At 24.8% G+C, this 16,149-nt stretch overlaps 1 protein-coding gene across 1 annotated transcript; it reads right to left on the bottom strand.

The window, feature by feature from the left end:
* Positions 1 to 13,166: 13,166 nt before the first annotated feature.
* LOC145828875 (ras-related protein Rab-10-like) lies at positions 13,167 to 15,901 on the bottom strand. The gene is made up of 6 exons (XM_082936620.1): positions 15,781 to 15,901; positions 15,327 to 15,387; positions 14,423 to 14,561; positions 14,243 to 14,332; positions 13,302 to 13,479; positions 13,167 to 13,255 (listed from the first exon to the last, which is right to left on the bottom strand). The coding sequence occupies exons 1-6, from the start codon at positions 15,899 to 15,901 to the stop codon at positions 13,167 to 13,169; spliced, it is 678 nt and encodes a 225-aa protein (XP_082792746.1).
* Positions 15,902 to 16,149: the final 248 nt, after the last annotated feature.

A 16,149-nucleotide genomic window follows, 5' to 3' on the forward strand; every position in this document is an offset into this window, starting at 1 on the left:
TCTTACGTCTTTTCCAGGACAGTACATTTAAAAACAAGTTAATATAACAAAAAATCGCAATAAATTAAAAAAAGTAAAGTGTTAAGAAACCCGAAATCAAGTTTAAAAGAAATTTTATACAAAAAATTAGAAAATAAATAATAAACTTTACTTTTATCACAGAGACTTTTCCTTGAGTTCCTTCTTAATTTATCCTAGGTAAAAATGATAGTTGATTTTAACTAAAAAATATGTAACTACATTAGTTTCAAACTTTTAGATGACTTAAAACTTTAAAAGTTATTTATTAATTTTATTTAATTTATTGTTTCAATGTAAAATTATGATGAAACTGCTCATAACACAAAAAAATCTACAACAAGCTAATATCTAATTAAGACTCTAATAATAACAAATTATCAAGGTCAAAATCCGCTTTACTTAGTTTTTCCTGGACCACATTGATACTTTTCACAAACCATCTGTTTAGATCAGCTGGAAAATCATCTTGTTCATTCTGTCCTGAACCAATTATATCAGTAAAAAGTAAAAAGGTTCACAGTTAGGCATGAGTATTTTAGAAATGATAAAAAACTGAGTTTAACTTACTATTAAATCATTAATCAGTTGATTGGAAACAAAAAGGAGAACTTTATAGATAATATTAAATGTGGATGTAAGATATTTTAGTAAAACTACTGTACTTTGATCTAGTTACAAGTTTTAATAAAAGTAGTTTTTTTAGTACTTAGTATTAGTTAATGTATAAGTATTTCTATTATTATTATTATTTACAGCTGCATGTCAAACATTGAAACAATAATAAAAAACCACAACAAAAAAGTAATAAACAACAATAAAGTAAACAAAGATGAATCATGCAACTGCAGAAAGAAAGAAACTTGCCCCCTTGAAGGAGGAGAATGTAGAGCAGAAAATGTAATCTACCAAGCAACAATAGAAACAGACAATTTAACAAAAATATACATTGGACTAAGTGGTAAACAACTAAAAAAACGCATATCTACACACAACAATAAACAGCAATCCAAATGACAAAAACTACCTCCAGTATAAACAAGCAACTGAACTCTCAAAATTAACCCATAAATTAAAAAATGAAAATAAGAAATACAAAATAAATTGGAAAATATTACAAAGGGAGAAAAAACCAAAACCAGGATTTATGACATGCAGGTTGTGCTTAAAAGAAGCTTTACTAATCCTTGAATCCGGTACAAATTGCATCAACAAAAGAACGGAATTAATGAACTCATGCAGACACAGAAACAGAATTTTACTAATAAATTGGAAAGCAGACAAAACTTAAACCAAATCATAATTAAAGTAAAAAATAGGTTATTTTTCTTGATTTTTTTATTGAGTTTTTGTCGACATTTGACTTAAATTGAAAAAAAAAATTTAAACAGTTTTTAATTCAACTTAGATAAATTTTTTAGATTTTTTTTTTAGATAGTTATTAAATCCGTTTAAATTTTGACTGTTATGTTAACTTATACAAATTAGATTTTGAAATCTTCAGCGACTTTGAGTTTTATTAATGTTTTGTTGACTCTTGGCTTAAAACCACAATTTAAGACAATTCTTAATTTCATTTAGATAAATTTAAAGGTATAAATATTTTATTATTATTATTTTTTTAAAGAAAAGATATAAATATTTTATTTTTTTTATTATTGTTTTTTTAAAGAAAAGCTCTGAGTTCAGTTCTTTTTTTTTTTTTTTTTTGACTTATTATATTAATATTAATTCAATCCTTTTTGTTTTAAACTAGTACTAATTTTACCTAAATATACTCTGACATACTTGAATTTTCGAATATGCAACATTTTTGTTTTTGTTTATATTCTTCACTCATGAATAAGTTTTTAAACAACAGTTTAATTAACTAACATTGTTATATGCAGTTTCATATTTTTTTTTTGCTTGAAAAGGTCGCAATCTATTGCACCGAAACCGGTCGCGAATAAAATATAAAATTTGCATAAATCTATTTATTATTATTATTTAAAAAATATTACTTGTCTCAAGTTCATCTATTATTCTTTTATCTTCAATTTGTTCTGGTGTTAGATCAACCATTTGAAACACTTTGTGATATTTATTCAATAAGTTTTAGATAAATTCTAAACCATGATATAGATAAATATTTGAAAATTGTAGACCGTAAGTACATATTTTGAGAAAAACTGCAAACACTTTTTAATAATTTAACTAATATTTTTAAAGTGATATTACAAACTTAAAATGCTTTATGTTAGTAATAGTAGAATAGACTAAAATAATAATAAAACTTAGCTCAACAGCTAACTTTATATTAAAACGTTTTAAATACAGTAAAATTACATTTATAAAATATTAAGAAATAAAATTCTACACATTGTAGATTTACTTTGTGTTTTAAGCTGTAACATATAATGTAATCATGAACTATTAATCAATATATTTACATTATATGATTAAGTATACTGTAAACTAATTAGTGTTATGCTGGTTGTTAAAAAAAAAACAATAGTTGTAGACAGCTTATATTACTAATAGTAAATAAGTAAATTATTTTGCAAACCTTCTGTCATTTTGACATGTTGTGTAAAATATGATAAAAAGGTTTAAAGAGCGTAAACTGATACTGCTCGTCAAAAACATAATTTTTTATGATTTTAAATATTTTTATTTTAAATAAGATTTAATAAATAGAAATAAGATTAGTTGGTATATAAATTTGCGTAAAATATATTAACTAAATTCTATTAAGTCTTTTTAAGGAAAATATGTTTTATTTTGTACCAAGTTACTACTGGTGAACCGATAAAACTAATTTTTAAACATATAAGTTTCTTTTGGAAAAGTACTGACTCGAATATTGTATTGGTGTGAATAAATTTCTAAATTTATTTTAAAAGTAGTAGCTATGTTTTTATTTACCTAATATATAAGAAAAAAAGTTAATTTATTTTTTGAATAACTATGAATCAAAAAGATTTTCTGTGGCTCATTCAGGTAAACCTTTTAATATGATATAAATAACAGTTTACTAATTCTAAGTTCTTTTTTATTTTTGATTCTCTTCTGTTTTTCTGATAATAAGATAGATAGGACTCTGTCATATAAATAAAAATTAACATAAAGTTTAAATTGCTTTTTGAGTCGTGTACTTAACTGTTTATTACACAAAAAACAACGACATATTAAATTTTAGTTAATTAATTTTGAATTATATATTGATTAAAAGTTATACCCAAACAGACATTTATAGTCCTACTGGTGAAAAATGTAAAACATTAACTGTTGTAATGATTCTAGCACTAAATGTCACTAAATGACGTCATAAATAATTCCTGATGATGAATTCTCACAGAATTTTAAACAAAAAACACATGCCCTGGTTATCTGTTTTCAGTTTTTAGGTTGATTATTTAATATTTTGAACTATTAGCATTTTAAGTTACAAAATATGTTTATAAAAAAAAAACAAGTTTTACTTAACTAAAATAAATTTTGTAGTGTTTTTTTAAAAGATAGAAAAACTGAGCGTTTTTTTGTTGTGTAGTAGAATTTATTAAAAACAATCAAGAAAATATTGAGAAAATATACACTACTGATGCATCATCTTTTAATTAAGTTAAAAATGATTTAAATTAAGCTTAAAGTACTTTAAGACGTGTTTGTTAAAAGTTAAGAATACTACAAAGCAGCATTTGCTGCATTTTACAGCATAGATTAAATTTAGATTATCATTAGTAAAGTATTTTGATTTTAATTAAGTAGTTATGTTTTAAGTCAAAAAAAAAACTTTTTAATTTCATTTAAATAAATGCTAATAAGTTTTTTATAAAATACATTGTATGTGTAAATCTAATATTATTCTTCGGGAAAAATTAATTTCATTTTCATATAAGCTTTTCCTCTGCACTTGTCAATTTCAACAGTTATCTATCAAAACAAACTATAATTTATTTTGTAAAAGTTTACTAACAAGCGTACATAAGCACCTAGTATATTGTTTCTGTTTTTCATTAATTAAATATGGTTACAGAATAGTTTATTTTAAAATGTTGTATAATTAATTAAAGTAGTTACTATAACATTTACTACTTAATTAGCTCTACTTAGAAATATAACAAACTTTTCTGTCTTTAGCAAGTATTACCAATTCAACTAGAAAATATAAATAAGAAGTTTGCTTAAAAAGTAATTTTACTTTAAATTTATGCATTCAAGTGAATAATCTAAAAATACGTTTTTTTACTAATTTTATAGCTTTTAAAGAAACTAGTTATATACTTAGGTAATTAGGTTTTGTTAACATTCTATTCTATATTGAAAAAATAACTTTAAAGTTTACTAATTAACTGTAATAAAATTTTTCATATTTTTTTAAATAGTTTAGAAGTTTACTAATAAACTTAATTTTTGAAAAAATTCTATTGAAAAAAGTATTTACTAATCGAAAAAATCTAATACCTACTTTTACAAGTAAAAATAATACTAATAGTTTTTAAACTTATTAAATATATTGTAACGATAAAAAAGAATATTGAAATTTTTCAAAATCACTTTTGGTAACAAGAACTTTTCAAAGTAGTTACAATGACGCATTATATAATTAAACAACTACTTGTCTGTGAGGCAACAGAGTTCTATGTATGCTGAGTAAAAGAACAAAGAAATAGCTAGTCAAACTCATGTAATAAAACATTTTATTATTTATTAATTCAAACTTTACAACTCCAAAAGTTTAGCTTAAATTTTGCTAACAAGCAATAACTCAGTTTTTTTGTCAGATTAACTTTTAAAAAAAATTCGTAATATTAAAAAATATTAGATTTACTAAAAACTAAGTTTTCTGTAAAATTCAGATCAAAAAATTAGTATATGAAAGTATTTAGTTTTATTGCTTTGAGAACAGACTTCAAAAACTTATATTATAGTTGAAAAAAAAAAGAATAAAACTTTACTAAATTTTACTAACTTTTCTAGTACAAAGCTTATCGATACACATTTTAATTCTTTTTAAACTTGACCATAAACGTAGTTTAATAAACAAAATGTTAAAGGCGGTTTTATGCTTAAAATATCTAAACTTGATGACTCTACGCCCCTTAAAATTTCAAAATCGAAACCAGTCCTTAACATACTAACTAGAAACCAAAAAAGCTTTTAATATAATTGATTAAACCTTACATATTTATTGTTAATATCTAACCAAATCAAAAATGGAAAAATAACTCAAGTTTGTCGAAATTATTTTACTTTTGAACATAATAACATATTGTGAGGGCACATTTGTTTACACAATAGACGGAGATGATGTCGCTGTAAACCGGCTGAGAACTATGTTGTGACGCATGAACACAAAAACAAAACGCTGTTTTGCTACGTGGGATGTGCTGAAAGATTAAAACTAATTACCATCGACTGGTACTATTAGCCGGACGAAACTCAAAACACAAAAACCAACACAGGTTGTCATGTTGCAGTAGAAGCAAAGAAAAGTGTGGAAAAAATAAAGATGGTGTGAATAATGACATGAAAAACTGATTTTGACGAAAACAAGTTGAACTTGCTGCTGAAAAACTTTCAAAAAAGAGACCAGGGTATTTTTACTTGAGTGGTAAAAAACTGGAAAACGTGGGAAATTTGTGCGGTGGCTACGTATTGAGTGTAGTCTAAGATAAACAAATAAAACTAACAACTAAAGTTTATCGGTAAATAAAACAAACAAGCTATGTTGACGTGAAAATGGAACAGACGACCAAAATGTACTTTGAAACAGATCAAATAACCAAAAGTGACTCTGAAACAGAACAATCGGCCAAAAGTGACTCGGAAATAAATCAATCAACCAAAAGCGACTCGGAAATAGAACAATCAACCAAAATCGACTCGGAAAAAGAACAATCAACCGAAAGCGACTCGGAAATAAAACAATTGACCAAAAGCGACTCGGAAAAAGAACAATCAACCAAAAGCGACTCGGAAATAGAACCGATAATAATAAGAGGTGACTTGGAAGTAGAACAAAAGAAAAGTTAAGATGTTCTTGTTGTATTAACTGTAATCACATCAAGTGTGATCACTGTGACAGTAATGGTTTGTTTAGCCATTGCTAAGTGTATAAAGAAAATTCGAAATTCGAAAACGAGTTTTGACACGAAACTTAATTCTTGCGTTTTATAAGAAAAAATAAAAACTAAAAATAATATGATAGCTAATAAATGTATATCTATGATTTAACTTTATAAAATGTTAAAAAGAAGTTTCGTATTATCATGTGCAAGATAAAGTTTAATTAGACCAACATTTTTTAATATAATAGTATAAAAGCTTGCTGAATTTCAATAACTTTGATATTAGTTGTTCTCGTTACTTCCTAAAATTTTAATTATACAAATGTAATAACAAGTACCATGTTTATCTTATTTTTATATTTTTTTGAACAATTTTTGAACAATTTAGTATAAAATGAGCAGTTGTGTCTGTATATCATTCATCAGTTCATAAAAAGTAAAAAAAATACAAATCAATGTAAATTCAAAAGTTATAACTGAACTTATTTACTTACCACACTAATACATTACATATTGTACATTCAGAAATTTTTTTGTTTAGTTTTGCTAAAGTATAATCAACTAAATAATTAACTGTTTATTTTTTCAAAAATCCCGGTTTTACCAAAATAAGCCTTAAAGTTTAACTTCTAGTTAATAACAATGTAAAATAATGTTTTGATCTGAATATTTTGTTTATAAGGCACCTTTAGTTTTTTACTTTGTGTTGCGTATAATACCTATATAAAGCATTAACAATGAGTAAACAGCTAAAATTGCATTATTTAAGATTAAATAAGACCAAAAGAATTCACATTGCACGAAAAAATCTGCATTAAAATGAAATGAAAACTAATATAGTACATTCAGCTAGTTTTTAAAATATTATGTACTCTCCCTACTAACTATACATATTACATATTCATACACATTCTTTTAAAGATTTATTTTAATACAACGTTTTACTTTCTGTGATGTGACTAAATTGTTTTTCTTATTAAATTGAATACTGAAAAAATATCTTAACGTTGTACGTTAATCAGTAAATACGATTTATTTTTATAACTTTTAATACTAAAATAGAAAAAAACACTACTCAGGTAAAAGCTAAGTAGGAAAAAAAAACTGTTTAAGTCACTCATTTTTGTAATTAACAACTTTTGATAACAAACATATATATATAGCCATAGTACTATACTTAAGTTCGATACCGCTAAAATTCTACACATGTAGCATAAAGAAGTATAACAAAAAAGAATCATTAAAAAAAAAAAAGTCATTAAAAATAAAGTTGTCAACTTTTCAACGGAATTTCATCGTATACATGATCCTCGGCATCACAAAAGTTTTGCAACTGAACCATATTTCGATTTCTTTCTATGACGTCACAGTTTACTTTTGGTATTTGTTTTTCACAACAACTGGCACTTGTACAGTTCAATGGTACTTCGTAAAGCCCTTCGCTTGACACTGTTTCAAAACTTTTGCTCAAAATGTGTTTATCTTTGTTTTTGGATTTATTTTCGGTTGATGAAGTTTCATCGAATACGTGATATTGAGACGGAATTAAATTGTTTTTGTTGGAACTTATTTCTTTAGAACCGTTATGTTCCACTCCGATGTTTGTTTCGGATGAGCGCATTTTATTTTTGCACTTCGCGAAAAAAAAGTAAGCAATTACTGCTGCTCCGATAAAAAGTCCAAGAATAACAGTGTACTTTAGAAAGTAATAAAAAATTACTACACCAAACATATTTAATATATTAAAAACTGTCAAAAAATTATATTGTAGCGACTAGCAACATTTGTAAATTGATAAATGCAAATTTGAAAATTACTTAAACAAAAATGCAAACAAAGTGTTTGAATTATATTATTGTAGGAATAATTTAAATCTCGTTCAAAATACTACAAAGGTATCGAAAATACTGTGCAGAAAAAACATCCTAGTCTGAAAAATTGGAACACATTTAACCTTTTTAATAGGTTAATTTTATAACAAAGATTTTGAAAAAAAAAATTCTTAAACTGCATGCAAAAAATTAAACAAATGTGCTTTTATTAGTGTTAATTTTTATAATGTGCCAAATTAAAATAAAAATTATTTAGGTGCGTCAAAATTACATATGTTAATGTTCGTAGTTTTCTCTTTGAAGTAAACCTATTGTTAGCTGCAAAATTAACAAAACTAAGTTTTGGAGTTTAAAACACTTATTTTCAATTTTTTTTCCAATAAGTAAAAAGTTTGTTAATTTATACTGAATCTGTACTTTTTTATTAAACTTGGACAAAACAAATTTTGATACGCTATGCATACACTAAACAAGATCATCTGTTACAAGTTTCAAAATAATTTTTATTTAAAGGTTTTGTTTAAAAATATTAGTTAAATTAGCTACTTAAACGAGCTATAAAAAGCAAGAATACACTTTTAATTGTAAAATAAAACTTTTCATAATTATAATAATGTAAATACTAACAGTTATTTTTTAGTTATAACTGCTGAATAACAATTTCAAAAACTTTTAATGACTGTTTTAAGTAATTGTTCTAAAATTTTAATTTTATATCTTTGAAGTATTTAGTTGATTATTGTATAATTTCGAATATTTTTCGGTTAACACTTTGACGTAAATGAACATTTTTAGTGTTTTGAATTAAATGAAATTTTTACATGTATAAATAAAACAAAATGTATAATTATCATTTAAAGATTCACAAACAGGTGTTCGTTATTTAGAAGACAATTAAGTTTATATACTAGTACACAACTAATAATTTAGATAACTTTTTTAATAGTTAATAATTCGTTGCTTTGTTTCATTACACAAAATAATTAGCAAACTAAATATTTTTATTGTTTTAGTAAGAACGTATTTTACGTCGAAGTATTTCAGAAATATCGATTAAAATATAGAATACTAAAAATTGTTATTAGGAGTGAAATAATTTGTTTTTTTTTAATATAAAAACATTTTACTTAATTTTCAAGTAATTTCTAAATATTTTGGTTTAAATAACAGAAGAAAACATGTTAAAAATGACTTTGAACAGTTTAAAATGTATAGAAACATAGTAATATTATACTGTTTATTAAACGATATAAAACGCTTATAAGTCTGGTCTAAGTACCTAGTGTACAAAGGAACCTTTCGGTTATCGAGTCGTACACCACATGCTTAAAAAATATCTTACGAGCTACTACACACAATTTATTTATCATCTAAACATTTAAATTCTTAGTAATAAAATAATCAATTAAACAAAATAAAAGAAAATAAAACTAAACGTAAACAAAACTTTTTAATATAGCTTAAAACACTCTAAAACATCTTTATTTTATCATTTAATTTATAGCTTTAGTTATAATATCGCAGTTTTAAAAACTCACAACTGTAATAAAAATAAATACTGTATTTATGATATAATAACTCAATGAAAAACTCTACAATTTGCTCTCAAAACTATTTTTATTCAGTTTTTGCACAATACTTACTTATTTTAAAAGGAAATTTAACTTATTCTCTTTATTGAGGAAAGTTACTAGAAAACATATTTAATTAGTTTTGTAATTTGGTTTAGTAGGCCGAATTTACATGCAGTTTTATGTTTTGCGGGCTTATTCCGTTTTAACTTTGTGAATTGTGGGTGATTTTGCTCCGCGAGTTGCACGTTACCCACCTTTAGCATACAATACAGTAAAAAGTAAAGTAGTGAAAAGAAGATAAGTATAAAAAGCTACTTTATCTAAATTTATAAAGATATAAAATCTCAATTAAGATGCATTTTAAGTTTGTTAAAGTTCTTTTTCTTTAAACTTTATAGATGTAATTTAGAGTTGAGACTTTTAGATCACTTTAAAGTATTGATACATAATTTTAAAACTGTTAATTAATCCTATGTATATATTTTAAGCATTTTGTTAATTAAAATATTTATTTTATACGAAATTACTTGTAAAAGATTTAATAAATAAACATTAAAAGTAGAACTATTTTGTAAAATAATATAAAAATTACGTAACATTGAAAAATTTAACCGTAAACTTTTCATAAATTTTTTGATAAACAAAATTAAGACTTAATTTAAATTAAGACTTAATTTTATTGTACGTAGGAAATAATTCTTATAAAATTTTTATTTCAGCGATAAATATTCTAATTGAATGATTGGCGCTCTGTTGCAGCTTGTGTTAAAAAAATGTATAAACAACTATCTTGGTAAAACTTCTACATAACTTATAGTTTTTTAAATGTTTATAAACACAATAATAAATTTAGCTTGATTGTAACTCAAAGTTGTAACCGTTTTTTTCTTTATATAGGTAAATGTTTAAGTAAAAGTATGAAATAAACCTATAGAGTCTTGTAAAAATATTATCTGCATTTCCTAATTAGGAAATTGCTTTTGAGTAAGCACAGTCAAATTAAAACCTGTGTTTAGAATTTAGTTTTGCATTTATTGATTACTTTGTTTATTATACTGACTTTTTCAGTGTTTACAATGCGTACTCCAGCAGAGAACTAATTTACCTAATAATTAAAGTACAAAATAAAATATTTTAACGTACTTTATATTTTTATAGACGGAATTTGATTAGATTCTACTGTTTATTACTGTTCTTTTTTAAATGAGGAGTGTTGTATTAGAAAAAAAATAGTATAAGTTTTAAACTTTTATGAGCTAGCAATTACATAAATAAGGTTGTTTTACAATATTTGATTATAAAATTAATAATTTGTTTTCATAAATTAAATAATATTAAAGTAAAAAATTATGACATTTTTTAGAAAAAATTATTTTTTTTAGCAGATTATTTTTAAGTACATTTAGTTCTAAACTTAACTTTATTTCTTCACATAGTATTTTTAAAAGTTCTTAAAAGTAAAAACCAGGTTTTTGAGATTTTTATATAATAAAGTAATTTAAGATAGCTAAAGTATTGGTTCAATATTTTCTTCAGATATTTTAAAACTTTGTATAAATTTAAGTATTAAATTTCGACGAAACCTTATTACTAATAACATAACTCTAAACTCGTAATTTAAGATGTCTACATATTTAATCTAAATATTTTTTTATTATAAAAATTAAGACAGATCAAAAAATTGTTACAAAGCAAATGATACGCAGTTAAATGGCCAAAAGGTCTTTCTCTATGACAACCCATTGAACATAGTTAGAACTTGTGAGCATTCACTATTTATTTTCTTTTTTATAAATTATAACAAAAAAATAACTAAAACGTCGTCAGAGTTTCACAGCTTTACTTCTAAATAGAAAAAAAAATATCTTATATCAAACTTCATAGTTTTTTTTATCTCTTTAGAGTTAAATAGTTATTAAAGCTTAGTTAATATACTTATTAGTTAAATGGTTAGACATACTAAATAAAACTTTTAAACTAAAACTCATTTTAAAAAGTTTTTTCGAAAGTATTGTAGGACACTTATGCAAAATCTTATTTTGCCTTGTGTCCAAATTTTAATAACTTAAAGAAATTTATGTTAATCACTTGATATTATATTTTTCCTTTAAAAAAAAACAACAAATAAATATAGTAAAACTAATTCCCTAAAAAACTATTTTTCACAAACAAAATAAGTGCTAGTTAAAATGATTTTTGTCTTTGATTTCTTGATTGAACTGGAAATAGCTTGTTTATGGTTGTGGCTAAGGGAAAATGAGAGAATCAAATGATAGATCAAGTGATCTACAGTCCAAAGTCCAGGAAAATGAGAGAATCAAATGAGAGATCGCGTGATTATTGGAAATTCTAGAAAAAGAATCGAAAAACTATAAATACGCCCAATCAGAGCGTGAAGCAGGTCATTTACCTCGAAACAAGCACGAAGCGACACTCTGCTGCTCGAAAATTTGAGCGTTAGCCGCCATCTTGGAAAAACTAGCTAATCTTTGGAAAAAACTTCTCTTGGCGCTCTGAACATAAGTCGCCATCTTGGAAAAGCTAGATGACACCCGAGAAAACCTTCTTATTCAACAATGTCGACGGGGCGAACAACTCGATTTGAGTTGTTAACGTGCCATACTCATAAGCATACGCATACTGTAGCAGACAACTTCTTTGGATCAATTTGAACATTGAATTCCACGATTGAGTCCACAGCGTTCAAGGAAACAAACTTGAACATTCATCTTATCGAGCAAGCCCACACAGACTGTGGCGTCAACCTTAGCTACACTTCTACAAACAAGTTGTTTTCGTACTTTTAAATAATTCTGTCGTAATATTTATACATATTTATATTATCGTATTTACTTATTATTGTACTTGAATTGTAATATTCATACATATTTATATCATCGTGCCTATTTATATTGTATTTTATCGCCACGCTCCGGTTACGGAAAGGAAACGAAAGAAGATCAAGCCACGTTCATCAAAATTCTGTAAACGAGACGGACCAACGTCGAGTGCCAGAAACTGAGCGACCGGAGACCAGTGACACGTCAAGGAGGGAATCCAGAGCACGTTTTCTTTCTAATTGTTAACTTTAAGTGTTTAGACTTATTGTGAGCTGTCATTGCGTTTATTTGTACATAATAAAACAACATTACTTAGTTTTATTATATTTAATTATACAAATTATATAGTTATGTCCTTAAAACCCCTAAAAAAGGCATTAGTCTTGAAAGTGCAATGCACACATTCCTGCACCGAAATAAGTTGTTCCGAGACTACTGCTAACCTGGAATCTGATGAGATTGTCGAGCCTGAGACCGAGGCAATTTCGAAGTAAACCAGTGAGGCTCATAGTCCGGGTAACAATAGTATTATTTATCAACAGGTATTAAACGCTGGTTAAAGATTCTTAACAAAAATAAAACTTTATGGGTTAAGTTTTTAAGTTGAGGTTCACTTATTTTTTGAAAGTTTTTAAATGTTTAGAACTATGTTTGATATCATGTAGATATTTATTAACGAAGCAAACACCCTGAATTTTTATTTTTAAAACTAAATACACTTTTTTCATTTTATTTAAGTTTAATGGTAGATACAAAATAAAAAACAGCTAGAATAAATAAGTTTGTTTTATTGATATTTAGTAAATTTCTTGTTTTCCAAAGGCCTAGAAAAATATTTAAATTTCAAGATTAGACCCTCAACAACAGTATCCACTGTGGCTTGTGGTTATAGAAGTAATTCGGACGCCTTGGTTTGCAAAACATTTTTCTGACGGCATCTGTAAAGTTTATATAAACAACAATTAAACTATTAATATCTTCAACATGCATAGCAGCCTAGATTCAAAAAGGATATGTAGTAAAGATATGCGTTGGTTAGGTAGCAAAAGCCAACACGTACCTTGTTCAAAATGTCAGTGGCGAGAGTGAGAAAAACTTCTTGTATATTGACGTCACATTTAGCTGAAGTTTCAAAAAACTTCATCCCGTGTTCTTTAGCGAGCTGGAAAAAAAATATTGTGATGTAGGAATAAAATTGACTGCATAAACATTCAAAAAAATAATAACGTGTTTCCCCTAAATGTCAACAGGTATCCAAATGGTGTGCAACTTGATAACAAAAAGGTTTTTTCGAGCACCAGGTTCTAGGAGCAACTACCTAAGCGCTTTTTTTGTCGTTCAATAAACAATCTAATTAAACAATGTAAAAAACAATTATTGTATTTTTTTTCAATTGTAAGTTAATTAAATAGAATAAAAATGATCGGTTTTATAAGTAATAACATATATTTCAAAACCTATGACTTAAAATAATTAAGTAAAGAAAAGTTTTAATCTAAACTCAATATATAAATATGGATTGCAACAAATAACATTTTTTTCTAACTAGTTAATATAAAGTTTTTCGGTAATAAAGCTATGAAATTCTTTGTGCTGACAAATATATTAAAATTAAAAAGAAAAATTCAAAAAATTTTATTAAGTTTTTTTCAACACTAAAAATTTCAACTAATATAAGCTATAAATATATTAATTTTTGTATTAAAAGACTTTATATATTCAGTTTTATTAAGATTTATTTACTTAAATTTTGTCGTTAGCATATCTACCTTAATTTCACCTTAATACCTATCTATCGATATTGAAATATTTAAATCAGCTTATGTAGCACTTAGTGAAAAATAGAATTTGAGACATCAAAAAAAATATTAAGTAAAAATTAAAAAACAACAGTTTTTGATTGTTTTGTTAAAGTAACAACTAACAGCTTCTCCTTTTTCTTTTGATATCTCTCTCTTATCATCCAAATCACATTTGTTACCAAGCAATATTTTTTCAACATTTTCATCAGAATGCTGTTAAAAATACATAAAACATTTAATCAAATTTTTCTAAATCTTATCAATCGTGTAAAACATTAAATTATTTTTTACAAAAACTTTTACCTGTTTTATTTTATTCAGCCATTTGGATATGTTGTTAAAGCTCTTTTTTCTAGCTACGTCATAAACAAGTATAATACCGTGACTACCTCTGTAATATGACGTAGTAATTGTGTTAAATCGTTCCTGACCTGCAGTATCCCTTAATAAAATTAAAATAGTTGAAAAGTATTACTATTTTATTAAAGGACTATCTGCTGATCTTAATTTACCTTTTTATTTAAGTTGTAAAAATATTTTTTATTATTTAAATTCTACTTGAGTTCTAATTAACTTAACTCAAACCATACAAAAAATACTGTTAAGTGTACTTTAGCTTTATAATCATTTGGAAGAACCACGTAAAAATTTCAAAAATTAAGCCAAAAAGATATTTTTGCTTTTTTATGTTTATTTAGTCCAATAATTTAATTTTATTGTAGGAAGGTAAGTATATTTGATATTTAAATCACATCAGCCATTTTATTATACTTTTTGACAATTAATTTAACAATCTCAGGACATGTACACTATAGTTTTTAAAATTCAGTTATAAGACTATTTTTAGCAGTACTAGATATCTTTTATTGAAATAAAACTCTGGTATTTCATTAAGAAATTCAGTTATAAGACTATTTTTAGCAGTACTAGATATCTTTTACTGAAATAAAACTCTGGTATTTCAAAAAACATTAAATTAGACTATATAGCTTTACATAAATTTATAAGATGTATTTAAAATTACGAAAAGCTTGTAAAAAAACTTGAAACCACCTAGACTACAACTTAGAAAGAGTTAAAAAAATAAAATAAACGACGGTATGTATACTACTTAAATGCATCTAACGTTTATATTCGTTGCTACTAAACAATAAGAATAATATAAAAAACAATTTATACAACGTTTACAGTTTAAGATTAAACTTACCAAATTGTAAGTATTACTTTTTTTCCATTTAGTTCTATGGTTTTCAATCTGTAGTCAACACCTAAAATTTTCAACTTGAATGATTGAAATGTTTCAAACTACTAATAGTATTTTTTAAACCTAAGTATAAAAATTAGCAAGTTTAGACGATAAAAATAAATATTGATAAAAAAAAGTTTAAAGAATAAAATAACTTCTTTTTGGTATAGTTAGTATTGTATAGGTAAAAATATTTTTTATTAAGAAAAGTTATTAAATACATATAAAAGTTACTTTTTTTTTAATTAGTTATTTTTAAGACAAGTACATGCAACAGATTAGTAAAAAAGTATCATATAACTAAAATAATATTTTACTAGATTTTGTTGTTTGATAAATATGTCATTTTAAGAACATTTTAAAATTATAAGTTGTAAATCTAGATGTCAATTATTGACATAACAAGTATTCTTACCTACTGTAGGTCTTTCAATAGTATCAAAATAGTCATCTGAAAATCTGTACATCACACAAGTTTTCCCAACGTAAGAATCACCAATTAGTATAAATTTGAGTTTTTGTAAGTTATGAGCCATATTTAAATTTTCTTTTTACCAAAATTACTTATTCATTTAACAAAGAAGCAAAAATAAATAGCTTATAATTTTTTTTCTATATACAGTTATTAGTAATTTTACTTAAAATCAATTTAGTAATAATTTATTAGTTTTAACTCTACTTTAGTTGCGTTTAACTAATTATTAATGTAAAGTCAATATTTTTTTACTGTTAAATGTAAAATAAAACAGTTTTTTATATCAACAGTCAGTAATGTAAAAAAACT

The sequence above is a fragment of the Thalia democratica genome, chromosome 2 (assembly GCF_965202585.1).
Source record: "Thalia democratica chromosome 2, ktThaDemo2.hap1.1, whole genome shotgun sequence".
NCBI lineage: Eukaryota > Metazoa > Chordata > Thaliacea > Salpida > Salpidae > Thalia > Thalia democratica.

Excerpts from the sequence above, each read along its gene's own strand:
- LOC145828875 (XM_082936620.1), bottom strand. The coding sequence starts at position 15,901 with ATGGCTCATAACTTACAAAAACTCAAATTTATACTAATTGGTGATTCT. Across the intron at positions 14,333-14,422 it reads GGCTGAATAAAATAAAACAG|CATTCTGATGAAAATGTTGA; the intron begins GTAAAAGTTTTT and ends TATTTTTAACAG. Across the intron at positions 13,480-14,242 it reads CAAAAGAAAAAGGAGAAGCT|CTCGCTAAAGAACACGGGAT; the intron begins GTTAGTTGTTAC and ends TTTTTTTTCCAG.